Below are 22077 nucleotides of genomic sequence, written 5' to 3'. Positions count from 1 at the left end.
ACGAGGGACAGTGCAGAGTTATGACCCAAAGCCCATCTGTAGACAATTGAACATCCCATTACAGAAGGGTCATAAGGAAGAGATGAGCCAGTCAGGGTGCAGTATAGCACTGGTGAAATATACAACTTTCCTCTAGTTCTTTAATGCTGCCTCCCCACCACCCACAAATCCAGCTAAACCAGAGCCTGCACACTGGTACAGATAAGAGCTTACAACACAGGGATTTCAGGACAGATCAACCCCTTAGGACCAATAATGAGAGTAGTGATACCAGGAAAGTAAGGGGAAGGTGGGGGGATAGAGGGGAAACCGGTCACAGTGATCTACATATAATCAACCCCTTCCCAGGGGGAAAGACAACAGAAAAGTGGGTAGAGGGAGACAGCGGTTGGTGTAAGAATGAAAAAATATATATAAATTTTCAAGGGTTCATGAGGGAGGGAGGGTGGGGATGGGGGTAAATGAGCTGATATCAGGGGCTGAAGAAGAAAAAATGTTTTGGAAATGATTATGGCAACATATGTACAAATGTGCTTGACACAATGGATGGATATATGGATTGTAGTAAGAGCCCCAATAAAATGATTGTTTTAAAAAAGAAGTCTTAGCACATAAGGTGACATGGGATGGGTTGTCGGATGTCAAGAGGAATGCTGGCAGGATTTCCTTCAAGAAGTGCACACAAGCGCATTTGTTGCTTTGGTTCATTTGTTTAAAATAGACTTGTTTTTAACTTGCCTCAGAACTCTCTCTAACCCTCATTGACATCTAGTCAATTCTGACTCATGGCAACCCTCTAGGGCAGGGTAGAACTGCCCTTGTGGGTTTCTGAGACTAACTTTTTACAGGAATAGAAAGCCTTATCTTTCTCCCAGTGTAGGGGCTGTTGGTTTCTATCTGCTGACCTTGAGGTTCAAAGCCCAATTCAGAAACAATACATCACCAGGGCTCCTTGCTTCAAGGCAATGTAAGAGGAATTCTCAAGAACGCCAAGACTATTGTAATGCTTGCTTGTTTTCAGAGCTGAATATACAAGTCTCATTTATCTTTAGAGGGTTTGAAGAGCAGGCTTAATAGTTTACTGTGTATAGAATTATGTAAAAAGCTAATTTCTATCAGTCTTGTGGTAAAAGGATGATATAAGTTACCAAGTGCCAAAAATGCCTTTCTTATATTTTCTTTTTTTTCTGTCTAAAGGAACAAAATAAAAAAATAGAAAACTCAAATAAAGAAATACAGGAAAAGGAGGAAATCATTGAAGGATTAAATACAAAAATAATAGAAGAAGAAAAGAAAGCTCTCGAGCTGAAGGAGAAAGTAGTAGCAGCTGACAAACTGCTGGAAGAATTACAGGAACAGGTTGTACAAAAGAACCAAGAGATAAAAACCATGCAGCTAGAGTTAACTAATTCTAAACAGAAAGAAAGACAGTGTTCTACGGAAGTACAACAGTTAATGGGGACAGTGGAAGAACTGCAGAAGAGAAATCACAAGGATAGCCAATTTGAAAACGACATCATGCGAAGAATGGAACAAGAAACACAAAGAAAGTTGGAACAACTCCAGGCAGAGCTAGATGAAATGTATGGGCAGCAGATAGTGCAGATGAAACAAGAACTAATGAAACAGCACATGTCACAGATAGAAGAACTTAAAATACGACATAAGGGAGAAATGGAGAATGCTTTAAGGACATGTTCAGATAGGACAGTTAATGAAGATCAAATAAGGTTAATGAATATGGCAATAAATGAACTGAATATAAAATTGCAAGATACTAACTCTCTAAAAGAAAAATTCAAGGTAGAATTAGGAGTCGTTTCTGGAGAAAAGACTGCTTTGCAAGGACAGCTTGAAGATCTTTTAGAAGAATTGAGCTTTTCCAGGGACCAGATTCAGAGAGCTAGACAGACAATAGCTGAACAAGAAAGTAAACTCCAGGAAGCATACATGTCTCTTAGTACAGTGGATGATCTGAAAGCAGAGATTGTGTGTGCATCTGAATCCAGGAAGGAACTAGAATTAAAACATGAAGCAGAAGTCACAAATTACAAGATAAAACTTGAAATGTTAGAAAGAGAAAAGAATGCTGTGTTGGACAGAATGGCTGAATCCCAAGAAGCTGAATTAGAGAGGCTAAGAACACAGCTCCTCTTTAGTCATGAAGAAGAACTTTCCAAACTGAGGGAAGATTTAGAAATTGAACATCGAATAAATGTTGAAAAACTTAAGGATAACTTAGGCATTCACTATAAACAGCAGATAGATGGATTACAGAATGAAATGAGTCAGAAAATAGAAACCATGCAGTTTGAAAAAGATAATTTGATAACTAAACAGAATCAATTACTTTTAGAAATTTCAAAGCTAAAAGATTTACAGCAATCGCTTATGAATTCGAAATCAGAAGAAATGACTCTACAGATCAATGAACTCCTAAAAGAAATTGAAATACTCAGACAAGAAGAAAAGGAAAAGGGTACCCTTGAACAAGAAGTTCAAGAATTACAACTTAAAACTGAGTTATTGCAGAAACAAATGAAAGAAAAAGAGAAAGACCTTCAAGAAAAATTCACACAACTTGAAGTCGAGAATAGTGTTCTTAAAGATGAAAAGAAATCCCTTGAAGAGATGTTAAAAATATGTACTCCTGTTAACCAAGAAGAAAGATTCCTTTTCATGGAGTACAATAATTCCAAACCCGAAGATAGCGGCTGGCAAAAAGAAATAGATCTGCTCACAGAGGAAAATGAGAACCTGAAAACACAATGTATTCAGCTAAATGAAGAGATTGAGAAACAGAGGAACACTTTTTCATTTGCTGAAAAAAACTTTGAGGTTAATTATCAAGAGTTACAGGAGGAGTTTGCTTGCCTCCTCAAGGTAAAAACTGATTTAGAAGACAGTAAAGCCAAACAAGACACAGAGTATAACAGGAAGCTTAGAGCACTCAGTGAAGAGCTCCATCATTTGCAGAAGATAAATCCAACTATAGTAAAACCGAAAAGTGCCATTTTTGACGATTGTAAGACCTCTGTAGCAGAAACAGTGGAAATAGGTGAAGTGGTTGAGAAAGATACCACCGAGCTAATGGAAAAACTCGAGGTAACTGAGCGAGAAAAACTAGAACTGTCGGAGAGATTGTGTGAGCTTTCAGAACAATTACAACAGAGCCTTGGTGAGATTCGTGTTTTAAGTGAAGAAGTTAAATCTTTAAAACATGAGAAAGAGCAAGTTGTATTGCAATGTAGAGAGCTAGAACTCATCAAAAGGACAGAAAACCTAGGTGTGTTTGGTGGTCAGTCGAGTTCTAAAGATGAAGTTGTGACTGTGACAAGCAGGAACACTGGAGATCCACTCTGTGAAATGAGAAAATGTTTTGGTGAAGAATCAAAAGCAATGGAAGGAGATGAAATTCCTTTTGAAAATAGGACTGCAGGTAAAGACAGCAAGCAAGAACCGTTATTTTTGGATGGCCTACTGTCAGTGACAAATGAGTCGATGCCTCAGACAACTGAACCGAATGACCCTTGTAAACTTCAGCAGGAACTCCGTGCACTTAAATTAGAGCAGGTATGTTGACTTGTTTAAGTATGGTAAAGCAAAATGAAAATGTACCTTTTATATTAGAAAGAGTTTTCATCTTAAAACAAATGAGTTATCTTCACAAGAGAATGAATGATTCCACTAAAGTCTGCCATTATTTAATATTTTTCCTTGTATGTCGTTAACTTTTCTTTTGGTCTGTTTTGCTCAGGAAGTAAAGAGTGTTATTGAATTCACATTTAGGAAGAAAAAATTTTAAATAACTTTGTTGTAAATCTGAGCTTTAAAAGAAGTTATTAATTTTTGTAGTGTTTTGTTACAAAACCAAGTAATGGTTGTAGGATTTTCAAAATGGGATCTTCAAGATTCTACAACTGAAAATTAAAGCTTTTTTGTGATTTATAATATTGGTCTTTAGTTATAGATTATATTTTCCTGGGTGGGGGAATTGTCTAAACCCTAGATATTTTTCAAACTTGCTGAAAAAATAAAGTATTAATTATACATAACAGTTAAACTATTAAATAATATATATAACTTGAATAATAATAGATCACTCCTGACAATTTATATTACTATTAGAGGTAACAAGGCAACATCATAAATCATAAATGAATAGCTTTACAAGAGAACGTGACAATTGGCCTCAATCCATAGGGAGCAGCAGGAAGAAGTGTTAGGAATTGGAGGAGGATGTGGAATGTGTGGCTAATGCCTGAAGAACAACTGCCTCCTTTGTCGTGAGACCAGAAGAGCTGTATGATGCCCAGCTAACATTACTGAATGTTTTCATCAGCGTCTATGGAAAGATTTCTAATCAAAAAGGGGAAAATGTAGTCATGAATGGCCACTTCTGATGGATTCCCAATTTCTTTGAACCCAGGAAGGTTAGGTGAACTCCCTGGAAGGATGGCCCTGAGATAATCTTAAAACCGTAAACCAAAAATCACCCCTGAAAACTTTTTAAAGCTAAACAGAAGTTTAGCTTAACTAGTAAAGAAATGTCTGCCTTGAGAATTATACTTTTAAGAACTATCTATGGAATCAAATTAATAGCAGCAACTCAAAAGATTAGTTAGGAGCCTGAGGAGGCAGCGAATTTTTATTGTTAGGGGAGGAACAGCTCAGGAAAATGTGGTTGGCCTGGAAGAAGATAGTCAGTGCCACTAAATGGTGCATCTAGAAATTGTTGACTTAGTGTATGTTTTTCTCTGTATAGTTTCAACAATAGCAATCAACTAAGTAAAAATATTAAAAAGAATGATAATTTGGTTAAATCTAAGAGTTAAAAATACACATTATCTGTGACCCAGCAATTACCTGTCTAGGTGGTTCTCAAAGCATAGCCTCCTTAGGTTAAGGTTAGGAAAGAATAAAAGGGGAAAAATGCAGCCCCTGACCAGCAGGCTTAGCATCACTTGGGATGCAAATTCAGCCCCCTCACCCCCACCCCAGGCCTCCTGAACCAAAAATGGAGTAGAGCTCAGTCTCTCTTCTTCTTTTTTTTAAGTTCTCTCTTCTAATGAGAACCCTGGGTATAGCTGATGCATTCTGAAGTTTATGAGCTTCCGTGTTAGAGAAGCACTAGTACACATGGCCAAGGGGGGGTTATCTCTAAGACTTTTATGGTATCATTTTAAAATATTAAAACCCCTAGAAACAGCACAGTTGGTCTTCAGAAAGTAAATGGATAAATCGTGGTATATACATACATTTACTATACAGCAGTATCGATGTGGTTACATCTCAGAGATAAACCTAGAATGAGAACTATAAAGAAATGTATACCATTTATGTAAATTAAGATCACAAAATGCAATGCATTGTGTTCAGTTAGAGAAGTGATAGTATGAAAATGGACAGGCATGCATCAAATTTGTGTTAATTGCCTCTGAAGGACACATGGAAACATCAAGACCAGACTTGTTGCTATTGAGTCAATTCAGACTCATAGCAACCGTGCATGACAGGAAAAATGTGTCCTGTAAGCTTTCCAAGGTGGTAGTCCGTATGGAAGAGACCCCTCTTTCTTGTGCGGAGCAGCTGGTGGTTTTAAACAGTTGGCCTCTGAGTTGTCCAGCACAATGTTCTTAAATGGTTACGTTGTATAAGACAATTGTATTGGTGTTTTATTTCTTTAAAAACAAATGGAATTGGGTGGAATAATCAGCTGAAACAAAAAAATAATATAAAGTACTAGTTTTGTTCATTTAGATTGTGAATAATTGTACTTCCTAGGCTATTCTTTGCATTTACCTACATTCAGATTTTCATTTTTAAACAAAAACAGAAGATACTAGCTATACCAAATATCAGATTTTATGATAAATAAATTTAGAAAGAAAACATTGTACTACATTCTTAGAAAAAAGGAATTACATTAATGAAGCAGAAAGAAAATAGAAAAGCTCGACTTTAGCACTTGTATAAAAATGTTTTTAATATAGGGGGAAGAGGGGGGAACCAATCACAATGATTGATGTATAACACACACAACCCCCCTCCAGGGGGATGAACAACAGAAATGTGCATGAAGGGAGACAGCAAATGGTGTAAGAGATGAAAAACATAATAATTTATAAGTAATCAAGGGTTCACGAGGGTAGGGTAGGAAGGGAAAAAAGGAAAAAAGAGGAGCTGATACCTAGAACTCAACTAGAAAGAAAATGTTTTGAAAATGATCATTGTCAGGAAATAAGGTGGGAAGTAAAAAAAAGAAAATTATCATGGCAGCATATGTACAAATGTGCTGATACAATTCATGTATGGATTGTTGTAAGAGCTGTAAGAGCCCCAATAAAATGATTTATTAAAAAATAAATTTAAAATTTAAATATAATTTCATGTTTTCCCCCTTTGTAGTTGGTATAAGGTTGAGAATTAGAAGTTAAATAATTTGCTATTTTGAAATTTTCTAATGTGCATGTACATTTATTTTAAGGATGATTTAAGGCTACAGATGGAAGCCCAACGCATATGCCTCTCCCTAGTTCATTCCACGCATGTGGATCAGGTTCGTGAATATATGGAAAATGAAAAAGATAAAGCTCTTTGCAGTCTTAAAGAGGAACTTACTTCTGCCCAAGAGGAAATGGTCAGAGAACTTCAGAGAACACACCAGTTAGAGCTGCTGAATATAAAAACCCAAGAAACAGGTAAATATTAAAACAAAATCATAAATCCATGGGGCAAATAAGTCTGGCTTAAGGTCCACCATTTCACTATTCTTTCACTGTCTTCAAACCCACATGGGAAGCAGCACCTCTTTCTCCCAGTCCTGGGGTCCTCCTCAGACAGTAAATGGTCACTCAGAGCGAACTCGCTGGAGGAAGTCACACTCCCTGGGGAAAGCACATGCGAAGAAAGTTCACCGCTTAGAAAGCAGTGGGACCTTCTCTATAACAGAAGAATGAGTAGAGAGACTAGTGCTTCCTGGCGGTAGGAGCCGGGTGAGTCAGTGAGCAGGAACAGGGACATGGGCATCTTAGAGGCAATTCCATCGACTTCTATTTTTAGCTGTAGAAGAGTCTTTATTAAGAAGTGTAGAAGGATGAGAGAGTGCAGCCATTCTGGAGAGTTGAGAGTGTTATAAAGATGTGCAGCACAGTAGAAGATTGATAAATCCAGGGAGATACACAGGATCTTGAACAGAAAAAGCTGTATGTGCTCTTGAGTGAAGCATGCTCACTCCTTGATTTTAAAGAGAGAGTAGCATTGATTGTTTTACCGTAAGATAAGGCTATTAGAATTACTTGAGGAAGGCAAAATTAGTGGTGGCAAATGCTGGCAGAAGTACTGATAAAACAAGATGTTCAATAAACCCAGACAATGTCATTGAGGATGGAGGGAAAGGGTTAATGTGATAGGCTGTGGTCAGCGGTTGGTTTTAGCACAGAGGAGGAGGGCGGCATTGAGCTTGCTTCCTAGGTGTGGGGCCTGTGTAAGTGGAGTCAGCGCATTTCCAGTCACGCGCAGTTGCCAGTAACTTGGAGGATAAGCTACCACTTCTTGCATTCTGTAATTCTAAATTGTTCTAAATGTAAAGACATGACATCAGTAGATTTAGGGATCCTTCAGCTACGCATACAAAAGAAATCAGCTTGCATTGTGTTTTCTTGTTTTCATCCAGCAGAATGACTGAATTGAAACCTGAGTTAGCATTAATAAGCATTTCTTTCCAAAGATAAAGGAAAGTTCTTCAGAAAAGGAAGTGTTTCTGTTGTTTCAGCAAGAAAATTGTACTGAAATGTACGTTTTCTTTATGTATATAACTTAGATGGCAGTCTTGAAAACAAGTTATCCACTCTCCAAGATCCCCCCAAAATTAAACAACTTGAAGAGCAAGTTCAAGAATTGGAAATCCTCACATCCTCTTTGCAACAACAATTGAAAGAAACTGAAGAAAATTATGAAGCCGAGATCCATTCGTTACAAAACAGGCTTCAGACTGTTTTGAGTGAGTCCTCTCTTCACCCAAGGTATCCATTTGCCTATAATTTCACTCAACGATATTTGTAGCTTAATAATAATCTTAATATCCTGGAATGGCCATTTAAAAGATAAGTGACGAAGAGCAAAGTTCCTTGAAAGAGAGGATGTAGCCGTCTTAAGGAATCCTACAACTTTGACATGGACAGACCGAGTGTCAGTGTGAACCAGACATTGGATTAGAGAGCACTACCACCCTATATATAGGTGTCGGTTAGTATTCCTCTATACTCGGATATAAGCCGACTCGAGTATCAGCAGAGCAGCTAATTTTACCACAAAAACTACATAAATGATGTGCTGAGAAACTCGGCTTATACAAGAGTATATACGGTTTTCTGCTAGGTCGAGTTAGGCAGTGTGCAGACCTTTGTTTTTTGTCTTATGCCTTGTCTGTGTTGTTTTGCTGTGGCATATATAAAGTAGGATTCTGCCAGATGTGACTGGACTACTTCCACTTGGTTGTCTGATGATCCCAGAGTTTCTGGGTGGCACAGAGGCTTAACTAAGGAACAGGCCACAGCCGTGAAACCCCTATGGAGCGCCGTTCTCTGAAACGCACAGGGTGGCCCTATTGTAACTATTTTCATTTCCTACATTTAAAATATACTTTAGGAAGTGGCACACAATTTATTATTGATTTGTTAAAATCCTGTATTGTTCAGTTCTGTTCCTTTCAAATGGAAAAAAATCTGTCAAAATATTATGTAATTGAATGTACAGCACGAATAACCTGTAAACTATCCTCCTTGCTTTCCCTGTAAAAGGAGACTTGGTGGTGCAGCAGTTCACCCTGCAGCCGTGGCCCAAAAGTTGACACTTCAACCCCCACTAGCAACTCTGCAGGGGCAGTTGCTTCCATACAGAGTCCAAGCTCAAGCTCACTGCCATCGAGCCAATTCTGCCTCATAGGAACACTCAGGCAAAGTAGAACTGCCTGAAGGCTTTCCAAGACTGTAAATCTATATCTGAGCAAACAGCATCGTCTCTGCTGTGCGGTGGCTGATGGGTTAGAACTGTGGCTATCTTGTGGTGAGCTGGCCAGCATGTTAGCCCCTCTGCCACCAGGTCTAGAAAACCTGCTCTCTGGCACGAGGGTGCGGTGAGTCAAAACCTGATATTTTAAGCGCATTATAAAGTTGGATTGACAGTGAAACAAATGCACAGCTCTAACTCTTTGGCACTTTTAATTTATATTTAGCTTCCCTTTGGATTCAATGGTAATGACTGAATCTGATGTGCAGAGGAGAGTTTATCCTGGAAATTGTCTTCAACAGAACATTGACGGTGCTGTAGAGGTATTATATCTTTAAACTCTTGTATACACTTATTTTTCCTACTATTTTTATGTCTGTAGCTTACTAATTATCTAATAAGTACATAGGGGCTACAAAGTAACCATAATAAATATGATAATACCTTTTATAAAATATCCAAAAGCGTATATAAGTATATAGTTTAATAGCATAGAAAAATACAGAATACATTAAATTTATGAGTGTTTTTATTTTTTAACTTAATTTTATTTATTTCGATTTTCCTCAGAATATGCACAGCAACATCTAGGCCAGTCCAGTGGTTTGTACTTGTCCCGTTCGCAGACACGGATTTTACTCCTGGAGTTGTGAAACTCTTCTTGTCCGCCTTTTCTGAGCTGTGCCTTCTCTAGTAGCAGAAGCTCACTGCTCCCTGAACTTAGGTCCTGTGTCGTCTTTGAATAGCAGGAGTTATGAAATTGATACTAGAGAGATCGCTCTTAGAAGAGCATAAGGTTCAAGGCAGACCTTTTTATTATTATTTTAAGAGAATTTCAGGGGATACTTTGGTTTAAGGTTTAAGATACCTCAGGACAGTAGTTTCATGGCTCTATGAAGTTTGAAGTCCATGAAAATTAGAAAGTCTTTTCTGCATTTTTCCCCTTTTGTTTAGGATTCTTACATAGATTTTGACCAAAATGTTCATTAATAGCATAGGTTTAGGGTAGGGATACCAGCTTTTTTGAGCCTTTAACCTTGTTGCTCTCTTTGATATCTATGATCTTAGCTGTCTGACCTTCTAATTAGCTGATACATTTTTATCTTTTTTTAAAAAATACTTTCAGTGGGGCTCTTACGTCTCTAATCACAATCCATACATTCATCCAATGTGTCAAGCACATTTACATATATGCTGCCATCGTCATTTTCTTTTCTTTTTTAAAATACTTTATTGTGGGCCCTTACAATTCTTATTACAATCCATACATATATCCATTGTGTCAAGCAGATTTGTACATTTGTTGCCCTCATCCTCAAAACATTTGCTTTCTACTTGAGTCCTTGCTATCAGCTCCTTATTTTCCCCCTTCCTCCCTGTTCCCCCCTCCCTCATGAACCCTTGATAATTTATAAATTATTATTATTTTTTCATGTTTTACACTGATTGATGTTTCCCATCACTCACTTTTCTGTTGTCCATCCCCCTGGGAGGGGGTTATATGTAGATCATTGTGATCGGTTCCCCCTTACTTCCCCCACCTTCCCCTTCGCCTCCTGGTATTGCTACTCTCATTATTGGTCCTGAGGAATTTATCTGTCCTAGATTCTCTGTGTTTCCAGCTCTTTCTGTACCATTGTACATGCTCTGAGATAGCAGATTTGTAAGGTAGAATTGGGGTCATGATAGGTGGGGGGACAGGACATTAAAGAACTATAGGAAAGTTGTATGTTTTATTGGTGCTATACTGCACCCTGACTGGTTCATCTCTTCCTTGGGACCCTTCTTTGAGGGGATGTACAAATGTCTACAGATGGGCTATGGCTCTCCACTCCACACTCCCTCTCATTCACATTGATATGATTTGTTTGTTTGGGGTCTTTGATGCCTGGTACCTGATCCCGTCAACAACTGATGATCACAGGCTGGTGTGCTTCATCCATGTGCACTCTGTTGCTTCTCAGCTAGATGGCCGCTTGTTTATCTTCAAGTCTTTAAGACCCCAACCAAATACGATATCTTTTGATAGCCAGGCACCATTAGCTTTCTTCACCACATTTTCTTATGCACCCATTTTGTCTTCAATGATCATGAGATTGTAACTCTTTATGGGAGTAGAAAGTTTCATCTTTCTCAAGTGGTTGGTGGTGCTGAACTGCTGACCTTGCGGTTAACAGCCAAATCATAACCCACTAGGCCACCAGGGCTCCTACACATGATATACAGCTAGATTAAGTTTAGCCATTCAAGTAGGTGTGTGGTGGCATTTCATTATGGGTTTGATTTGCATTTTTCAAATGACTAATGTCTTCATTGCAAACACCTTTCAGCATCATAAAAGGTCACAATACATGTGGAACTCACCAGAATTAACTACCATCTGTGTGAAGAGACAATAGCACTCAATAACATCAACCAAAACAGTACCAGGAGCCAACTGTCAAACATCATTAATTGATTAAAATCTAGTTCGGTGGAAGCTGATGAAAATTAAAACAAGAGCCAAAATATGATGTTGAGTACACCTCAACTGAACTTAGAGACCAGCCCAAGAACAGATGTAACACACTGAACACTGTGACAGAAAACCCAGTGAGTTGTAGGGTAACATCAAGAACAGCATACTTTTGATAGCCGGGCACCATCAGCTTTCTTCACCACATTTGCTTATGCACCATTGTCTTCAGTGATAGTGTAGGAAAGGTGGGCACCCACTGATAAGATTTTTTATTCTTTGATGACTGATACCCAGTCCCTTCTATCCCTCGTGGTCACACAGGCTGGTGTGCTTCTTCCATGTGGGCTTTGTTGCTTCTGAGCTAGATGGCCGCTTGTTTACCTTCAAGCCTTTAAGACCCTATCAGCTTTCTTCACCACATTTGCTCATGCACACATTTGTCTTCAGTGATCAAGTCGGGAAGGTGTGCATCATGGAATGCTAGTTTAATAGAACAAAGTGTTCTTGCATTGAATAAGTACTTGAGTGGAGGTCCAATGTCCATCTACTGCCTTAATACTAAATCTCTACATATATGCATGTAGATCTATTTTCCCACCATTCCTATCTATATAAATATATTTACATATGTACATGCCTGTATTTAGACCTCTATAAATATCCTTTGTCTCCTAGTTCTTTTCTCTATTTCCTTTTACTTTCCCCTTGTCCCACTATCATGCTCAGAACGTCATTTGGGTTTCACTAACTTCTCTCGGTTACATTGCCCTTGCTGAATCCCTACCAGTCCTCTCACACTCTCCTTGCCACTAATTTTAGATCACTTGTTGCTCCTTTATCCCTGGGTTGGTCAACACCACCTCCTTTCCCCCGCCTCCCCCTCTCCCATGTCCCCTGGAAACCATCGTCCTGTTGTTTTCTCCTCCTGACTGTTCATCTAGCCTATTTTATCTAGATAGATCTGCAGAGATAATAACCACCAAAAACAAGGCATAGCAAGACAAAGAGACAAAAGAGAACCAATGACCCATAAAATAATAAATCGATTTTTTTATAAAAAAGGGAAAATAACTTTAAAAAGAAAGAAAAACCTGTAAATATCTCAAGGTCTGATTTTGACCTCTAGGCATGTCCTCCAGTCAAGTCCGATGGGGTGCCAGCTCTGGCCCCAAAGTTGCACTCCCTTGGTAGCTCCCTGCTCTGCCGCACGCCTTTAGTGTTTTGCCTCAGTGTCGCCGGGTCAGACCAGGCCAATCCCGACACTGAGTCTCCATTGTTGTCCCCCATAGGGCCATGGGGTCAGCGAGGGACGTCATGGCTCATAGTGGGATCAGCCATGTGGTCCACTCTGTGCACTCTGTTTGGAGCGGAGATATCATCCTCCAGGCCTGGTGGGCCAGGATGTGCTCTACTCTCTCTTCCTCTCCATTCATTTCCTCCTGTGTGCTGTGATCAGACATGTCCCTCTCCCCTAGCTGCAGCTTCAGTGCCGTCCTCTAACGTAAGTTCTTCTGGGGGGAGGGGAACATCATCCTTTTCAAGCCATCTTCTTCCCACATGAGCTTCTAATATCAGCTCCCCATTTCTTCCCCCTCATTCCCCTGTCCGCCTTTCCCTCATGAACCTTTGATAAGTTATAGATTTTTATTTCCATATCTTGCATCGTCCTCCGTCACCCCTCACCCACTTTTCTATTATTCATCCCTCAGGAGGGGGTTATAGGTTGATCCTTGTGATCGATTCCCCCTCTATCTTTTTTTCTGTCTAATTAAATCTGTTGGTAAGTTCTTTTAATTCTCATTTCTATTATTATCTATTTCTATTCAATATCTTTTTTTGCATCTGCATTTTTAGATTTGTATTTTGTCATTGTATTGTTTTTCTTACTTTAACTTTTTGTTCTTAAATTATATTTAATGTGGTTGTATTATATTCTTCCATTTCATGGGTTGGGCTTCTGACTGCGAGGTCAGGAGGTAGAAAACCCCAACTCTTCCATGGAAGAAAGAGGGCAGCTTTCTGCACCTATAAAGAGTTAGTCTCAGAAACCCATAGGGGAAGTTCAGCCGTGCTCTAGGAGGTTGAAATGAGTAGGCATCCCTCATGGCAGTGAGTTCAAGTTGACTGTGAAATGCAATGTTACAATGAGTTCAAGTTGACTGTGAGATGCAATGTTACAGTGAGTTCAAGTTGACTGTGAGATGCAATGTTACAGTGAGTTCAAGTTGACTGTGAGATGCAATGTTACAATGAGTTCAAGTTGACTGAGATGCAATGTTACAATGAGTTCAAGTTGACTGTGAGATGCAGTGTTACAGTGAGTTCAAGTTTGACTGTGAGATGCAATGTTACAAGTCCTTTTGTCTTATTCACATTGTTGAGCTATTGCTTCTCTGCTCTTTGTGTGTCTTGTGATTTTTTTTTCCCCTTGGGGCATGGAAATCTTTTAGTGTGTTAACTCTCTGAAGTTTACCCCATAATTTCATGGCTTTGCCTTCACTACTTTCTTCAAGGATCCCTGGTGGCATAGTGAACTGCGCACTTAGCTGCTAACTACACAGTCATTAGTTCAAATCCACTAGCCTCTTTATGGGAGAAAGATGAGGCTGTCCAGTTCCATAACGATTCAAAGTCTCATAAAATCAAAGGGGCAGTTCTACCTTGCTCTATGAGGTCGCTTTGAGTCCAAACAGGCTTGATGGTAGTGAATTTGATTGTACTGTTGTTACTTTCTGCCAGAAGCTCTTAGCCAGGCAGAACTCTTGCTTACCATTTTCCTTCTCTCTGTGGTAGCTCCCTCTCCCTCCCTGGCTTAATTAAGAGGTGAAAGCTCCAGATTTTGGTTTTCAACTTTCATTTTTCTCCCATACACACCAGAGAGGATGTCCGCTCAAGGGCACTTTCTCGGGGGCCAGATAATCGTGTATGAATCCTTCCACCAGGCGGTGCAGTCTCCTCTCTGGTTATGTGTTTTCTGTTTCTGCAACCATGTTTTTAGTTGGAAAACGCACACTCGGTAAGCTCTGTTGGAGGGAGACTTGTCCCCCTGTTTTGCCTGCAGCTTCCTTCCCTGCTCAGTAGAGGAGGCAAAGGTGGAATTTCCTCCATTTCCAGAGGAGGAAAAGCTGGCACTCTCCTCCGGGAGATAGTTTGTTAGTTTCAGAGCCTTAGTGGCTCTGTGGTGATTAGGAGCGTAGTCTCTACTTACAGTACTCATCTTCTGACTTCACCATAGAGAACCTTCTGTGGGTGTTTGTATCAGTTCAGCAACCAACAGTTACTGGTTTGGGGACAGGTGGTCACATTCCGAGTGGATCCCAGAGAGGTCTGCCTTGTTGCTGTCAGAGCCTGCCTGGGAGTATATTGCCGATGGATGTAGCCTCCACTCCAGATGCTTGCTCTTCACACACAAGACAGTCAGCTGTCCTTACCATTGATGGAATTGGGGGAGCACAGAAAGAGGAGGTACTCCCTGGAGGGCTGTCCTGCTGGTTTTAGGGGCCTGAGCTATGGGCTGCACAGGGAGGCAGGTAGTGTGTTAACTCTGAGATCAGCCATCACTGCAAGGAGCCTTCTTAGGCTTGTCACTGACAGTGTCCAGGTGGGGTTCTTGCTGGCATATGCCAAATGGGCCTCCGTGGAGGTCTGCCTTGTTGATTTACAGCTGAAGCCTTGGGACCTGTCTCTGCAGACAGGGGTTGTTGTGGTCAAAGCAGCAGGCTCTTTTTCTAGGACCACTTCCCCAGTTTTCAAAAACCTTTGACCCATGACTAAGGGGAGGGCCAGGGCCAGCGAGAAAAGTACTTTCCTTATTGTGTGTGACTCTTTGATTCTTTGATTTTGTGTGTGTGTGTGTGTGGGCTATCTGTAGTTCCTTTCTGCTCTTCTTTGCTCTCCAGTTCTGAGTCCTCAAAGTCAAGTATCTTTTTTTTTTATCATTTTATTGGGGGCTCATTCAACGCTTATAGCCAAGTATCATTTACTTATTTTCTTTTATATATTTCATCTTGTATTTATGAGAGAGGTTTGGAATTAGAGTTTATTCTGTCATCTTTTTTTTAAAACAAATGTTCTAGTTTTATGGGTCTATTGTGTAGCATTCATAGCTTATATAGCAAATTCGTTTCAATGCTCTGGCAAGCACAGCTCTATTTCCTACCTTGGGAAGTTGGATCAAGCCTTCTCCAGAGTAGTGTTTAGAAGGTGGTTACAAGATGGCTGTATGCTGGAGCAATGAGCAGTCTCTTCTCGCCCAGGACATCGGTTCAATAGAAGCCTTTCATCTTTAGTATACATGCCATCTAGCTTCACCCACCTTCTGCAAGCTTCGGCATTCCCCGTATTCCCAGTCTGTGACTACTTTTCTCAAACTCCCAGCAACAAGAGCCCAGTCTTCACTTAGATTTTCAGTCCCTGTGTCCTAGAAAAAAATAAAGGTTGGGGCCCTTCCTCATTCTTGAAGGTGTTGCCTTTTCTGTGCACAGTGAGTGACCACTTTATTGGTCCTAACACTCCTTCCATATGGAATGTCTGTTTGGATAAAATGCAGACCGTGGATAAATGAGGAAACACTTGTGTACTGAGAACATGTTCACATTTTTAAGTACATGGGTGTTTGTTTATAAAGGTAATTTGTACTCATTTGTTGAAAATTTGATACCATTAGTATTCCCCCACAAAAAAGAGAGGAATTTGGTTATAATTTTACCAAACTAACCAGTGTAACATTTTACTTAAAATTTAATGTGGACATGCACATGTAAACCTGATTAATAAAAGAAAATGTTTTGAGAATGATGATGATAACAAATATACAAAAATGCTTGACACAATGGATGGATGGATTATGATAAGAGTTGTACAAGCCCCCAATAAAGTTAATTTTTTTAAAAAGTATCATTACCTCTAAAGAGCTTTGGTGGTGAGAGTGCTCAAGTACTAACCCAGAAGTTTGTGGCTGAACCCACCAGCCTCTCCTGAGGAGAAAGATGTGGTGATCTGCTTCCACAGGGGTTCCCTCTTAGAACCCCACGGGACACCGCTCCTCTGCTCTCCACGGTCTCTGTGAGTCAGAACCAGTGCAGTCAGCATGGGTTTGATGGCTTGGGACCCCCATGCCACTCTAGACGTATTTGTCAAAAAAAGAAAACAAAAACACTGCCATCAAATCTATTTCGACTCGGAGAACAGAATAGAATGACCCTTTTGGGTTTCCGAGACTTAATCCTCCCTGGAGCAACAACCTCTTCTTCCCCTGAGGAGTGACTGGTGGGTCAAACTGCTTACCGTGCGGTTGGCAAGCAGCTCAAGGAGTGGAGCCCACCACACTGTCGGGGCTTTTGGAAGTAGAAGTAAGGAGTTGTAAATAGTTAAGTTTATTTGCCTTTTCACCTTTACTTCTTAAGTTCAGAGTGGCTAAGTACAATTACGTAGAATTATTGACTAAGTGTTTTTTTGGTTTTTTTTACTAGAGTTTTTAATTAAATTGGCAGAAGTTATTATATTTTCCTGAGAGTATACAAAAGGTTTATAAAAAACAGTGATATTTTAAAGCTATTTTGAGAGTAGAAGTTGAAAGCCAGTACTGTAAAAATTAATGTAAATAAATTTCATGTTTTGATTTTTTTTTAATTTAGCTTTCTGGTGAATTTGGAGTAAGACAGGAAACAGATATGGCTAAGATGCTGGAAAAGCAATACCAAGAACAGTTAGAAGAAGAAGTAGCTAAGGTAAGCTTACACCTTATCTTAAAGATTGTCATAGTTACTAGTAACCATCAGGCTTTGAAAAAAGTTTTGAAAAGAAAAAAGTTTTTTATTGATGACAGTGTGCTTTATTTTAAATTATAAATTTCACTCATAGCTCATCTTTAAGTTCCCAGATATGGTATCAACCATGTTTGCTTAAATAGACTACTGTATATTTTTCTTTCAGAAAGCATTTCTCTTTTGATATAAAATAGTAGTGGAAACATTTCAGAATGCTAAAATTAGCTTTTATCCTTTATATTTGTTACCTTTATGTAACGGAGTTTGATTTTTTTGAAGCAGGGGCAGGAAATAAGCTGGAAAGTGGATAGGCCTCTGTAAATAACCTGTGCCTGGCCCCACCCCCATCAGGAGCCCTGCTGGCACAGTCGTTACTCATAATGAATTGGGCTGCAATTCACATGTTACAGTTATAGTTTCAAAACCATACTGCAGCGGTTCTCAACCTGGGGTCTTCGTCTCCCATTATCTGAGTTTCCAAAGGAATTCAAGTTTTCTGTACCTCTTAGTGCTTGCATAAAAATCTCAAATGGAATGTTAACAGCAAGATACTATAGTATAGTGATTAAGCGTATGAGGTTTGATAGAGGATATGCAATGATTTATATTCTTGTTCTTTAGATGTGTGACCTTAGAAAATTTAGGAAACCTATCTAGGGAAAATCTGAGGCTTCTATGTGTTAAAAAACAAACACTGCCATGAAGTCGATTCCAACTCATAGCAACCCTGCAGGACAGGGTGGAACTATTCCTGTACGTTAAAAGAGGAGAATCGTAGTCATTGCTGTGAGGATTCAATAGGCTGATACATAGAGAGCAGCTGACAGGTCAGCTGACATTGTAAATGCCCATAAATCATATTTTACTGTTATAATTGTGATGAAGTAAATATGTTTCGTAAAACAGCTTTGCTTCAAGCTGGTAGGAGCACAAAGGGCAGGTCAGTGAAAACTATTGCGAAGGCACAAGGGACTGGGACTCTATAGACAACATTAGCTGGTTTTAAAAATTTTTAGTTTATTGACTTTAGTCATCAGTCCTGATGAGATTGTGCTGAACCCCTCATGGACTGTAAAAAGTTGGGAACCAGTGCCCTATAGCCAGGCTACATGGAAGAAGCCCAATAGAGGGGCAGTGACTCCCAGTGTAGATTATATTCAATTTAGTGTATGATCTGGATACTACTGAAAGTAGACATTTATTTAAATTTCACAATGTAGCATCACTATAAGTCAGAATCTACTTGAGCCTCACTTGGATGGCTATTTGTTTGAATATTAACTTTGAAGACCCTAGACACTATTCCATTTGATAGCCAGGCACCATCTGCCTTCTTCACCACACTTTGCTATGACACCCTTATCTTCAGTGATCTTTTCATGAATTCACATATGGAGCAGGACCATGTTACAAGCACTAACGCTCTTGAATTGGGGCTAGGATTAAGTGGGAGCCCAGAATCTATCTGCTTGTTCACAGTTTATGAACAATTCTGGTTAATTTTAGTGGTCATATAATGACAAAAACAAAATCCAACAAGAATAACAACAAAAAAAACAGCAACAAAAATTAAAAACATTGTCAATTACCCTACTGGGATATAAGGTAATTACATTGATAACATCAATAATTTACCCAATGACATAGAATTTAAGGTACTGTTGATATGAGGAGTTTATGTGAGGATAGTCCAACTTTGAGCTGCAGTCCATGAGTTGTTGCTTTGTACAGATTGATTTCGTAATTGATTGAGCTCTGTTTACATTGAGCATGGGAGTTGGTGCGAGGGGAAATTTTCCTGTAGCATTCCTCTCAAGGGCATATCCTTGCCTATCAAATTAATTCCTGTCATAGTAATGCAAGGGGAGCATTGAAATACTAAATATATGGTAGTCTGGATCCCCTTTCAGTAGGAGCCCACTAAGCCAGGGGTCCCACCCAAGGTCTAAAGACTGCCATTTCCACAGGCTTGGGGTGGCCATCCTTTGCTTCCTCTCCCATCAGGGAATTTCAGCCCTAAGTCCAAGGACTACAAGTAACGTTGAGGTAGGGCTTTCAGTAGGCTTCCACATCAAGTCCCGGTGTGGCTCTTGGGGGGGGGGAGCATGTCCCCTGTAAGGCCACCATTTAAGGTCATCCTAGTGTTTAGTCTATGACATAGTCCACCAAGGGTTGAGTAGAAACTTATTCAAAGGGTCTATCCAGGAACATAGAACCAGGCTTATTCTCCCTTAGGTTCCCTACAGTTATTGTTTATCATCCTTTCCCAATGTGAGGTTACTCCTCCCATTTACCCACCGTACTCACCAACAGAAGTATAAGTGTCTCCTCTGAGGTGTAGATGCTCCTCGCCCCTGGTCCTCCCTTGATTTCCCAGTAAGGTTCTCATTCCTGTGGAGGGCCTGTGGATTTGTTGCAGCCTTGCACCACCAGTGTATGTCCTCATGAAGGAGTGACCTCAGTCAGTCTGGGGTCTCCTTTTTCCCAGATGATTCTTTGAAGTGCATGTAAGGGGTGTAATATATGATTTGCTTGGGAATTGGCCTCTGAGATTTGTTCATTGGTGTTTCTCCTTATAGTAGTGGACTCATACAACATTTGTCCCCTTTGTGATTTATTAACTTCACTCAGCATAATGGTTTCCAGGTGCTTCCATGTCATGCTTTCATGGCTGTTTTTAAGGGAGGCTTAGTATTCCATTATGTGTATGTACCATGATTTCTTGACCCGTTCTTCTACTGTTGGGCATTTGGGCTGCTTCTGGTTTCTCGCTATTATGAATTGTGGTTCCCAAGTTTGATGTAAATATGGGAGAGCACAACTCATGTTGTATCTCATTTCTCTTGGGTATATGCCTAATCATGGTATGGCTGGGTTGTATGGGATTTCAATTCTGCAAAGAAGTAGTTTCTAGAGGAAAGTGAAAAACTAGTTTTCATTGCACTAAATGCAAAATATTCCTTTTTTTTGTTTTTTTTTTCATGAACTTTTTTTCCTTCCTTTGTTTACTTCCATGTTGGTGTGGCATACTGGCCGTTCTCCCAAACCTGTGGGTTTAGGGTTGTTTTCAGTAGCTAGGGAGGGGGTCATGACCTGTTGGGATCCTGGTCATATTGTTAGATGCCATTGGGTTGGTTCTGACTCATAGCAGCCGTAGATACAACAGAATCAAACATCTCCTGGTCCTTTGCCATCATCACAATTGTTCTTATGTTTGAGCCCAATGTTCCACCCACTGTGTCAATCCACTTTACCAGGGCCTTCCTCTTTGTCGCTGCCCCTCTACCAAGCATGTGGTCCTTTTCCAGCAACTGGTCTCTCCTAATAACATGTCCAAAGATAGGAGATGAAGTCTCTCTACCCTTGTCTTTAAGGAGCTTTCTGGCTGTACTTCTTCCAAGACAGATCTTTTTGGTTTTTGGGGGTACAATCCATGGTACTTGATACATGGTACACTGTTCTTCGCCAGCACTTTGATTCAAATGCATTGGTTCCTTTTCTTTCTAACCTTATTTAATGCCCAACTTTCACATACATATGAGGTGATTGAAAAATACCATAGCTTGGGTGAAGCACACTTTCGTTCTCAAAGTGACATCCTTGCTTTTTCAGCACTTTAAAGAAGTCTTATGCAGCAGATTTACCCAATGCAATGCATTATTTGATCTCTTGACTTCCATGAGAATTGATTGTGAATCCAAGCAAAACAAAGTCATTGACGTCAGTCTTTTCTCCATTTATCATGTTCCCTATTGGCTTAGTTGTGAGAATTTTATTGAATTGTAATCCATACTGAAGGGCTATGTATGTTCCTAAATCTTAATCAACAAGTACTTCGTGTCCTCCTCACTTTCAGCAAGGAAGGTTGTATCATCTGCATGTTGCAGGTTCTAAATAAGCCTTTCTCCAATCCTGATACTGCATTCTTCATAAAAGCCAGCTTCTCCGAATATTTGCTCAGCATACAAACTGAATAAGTATGGTGAGAGGATACAACCTGGATGCACACCTTTCCTGATTTTAAACGAAGGAAGTATTCCCTTGTTCTGTTTGCTCAACTGCCTCTTGATCCATGTTCAGGTTCTTCATGAGCACAAATAAGTGTTCAGAAATTCCTATTCTTCTCAAGATTATCCATAATTTATTATGGTTCACACAGTAGACTGCGTTGGCATAGTCAATAAAACACAAGCATCTCTCTGATATTCTCTGCTTCCAGTCAAGATTCATCTGACATTAGAAGTGACAGCTCTTGTTCCATGTCCCCTTCTAAATCCGGCCTGAATTTCTGGCAACTCCCTGTCAATGTACTGCTGCAACTCTTGTTGGATAGTCTTCAGCAAAATTTTACTTGCTTCTAAGGTAAATCATATTATTCTATAATTTGTTTATTCTGTTGGGTCACCTTTCTTTGGAATGGCTACAAACACAGATCTCCTCCAGTCAGTTGACCAAATAGCTCTTGTCCAGATTTCTTTCCGTTGGAATTTCATTAATTCCTGGAGCCTTCTTTTCAGACAGTGCCTTCATGCAGCTTGGGCTTTTTCCTTCCTTACCATTGGCTCTTGACCGCATGCTACCTCTTGAAGTGGTTAGCATTGACCAGCCCTTTTTGGTTCAGTGATTCTGTGTGTTCTTTTCGTCTTCTTTTTCCAGTTGCAATAATTTTTAATCTTTAGATATAAAAAAATGATCACTGACTTTTTTTATACACACGGTACAGGTTTATCAGGCAAAATGCAGAGGAACCAGCTCCTCCTGTGCTGTCCCAAGTCTCCCCCTTCCTCCCAGCACACGGTACACAGTGGGGGTTTTGTGCCACACCACTGTGATGCGTTGTGC

At 39.8% G+C, this 22077-nt stretch overlaps 1 protein-coding gene across 2 annotated transcripts in view; it reads left to right on the top strand.

Annotated features, from left to right (window-relative positions):
- Positions 1–22077, top strand: part of AKAP9 (A-kinase anchoring protein 9) — a 158632-nt gene that overhangs the window by 49137 nt on the left and 87418 nt on the right. For both annotated transcript variants that reach the window (XM_075558430.1, XM_075558429.1), the window contains exons 8-12: positions 1198–3573; positions 6488–6701; positions 7823–8024; positions 9236–9332; positions 17104–17196. In XM_075558430.1, the coding sequence (XP_075414545.1) occupies positions 1198–3573; positions 6488–6701; positions 7823–8024; positions 9236–9332; positions 17104–17196 (2982 nt within the window). The remainder of the gene's footprint in view (positions 1–1197; positions 3574–6487; positions 6702–7822; positions 8025–9235; positions 9333–17103; positions 17197–22077) is intronic.

Source organism: Tenrec ecaudatus, chromosome 9 (assembly GCF_050624435.1).
Source record: "Tenrec ecaudatus isolate mTenEca1 chromosome 9, mTenEca1.hap1, whole genome shotgun sequence".
Classification (NCBI taxonomy): domain Eukaryota; kingdom Metazoa; phylum Chordata; class Mammalia; order Afrosoricida; family Tenrecidae; genus Tenrec; species Tenrec ecaudatus.
This window is presented reverse-complemented; position numbering and strand designations above follow the sequence as displayed.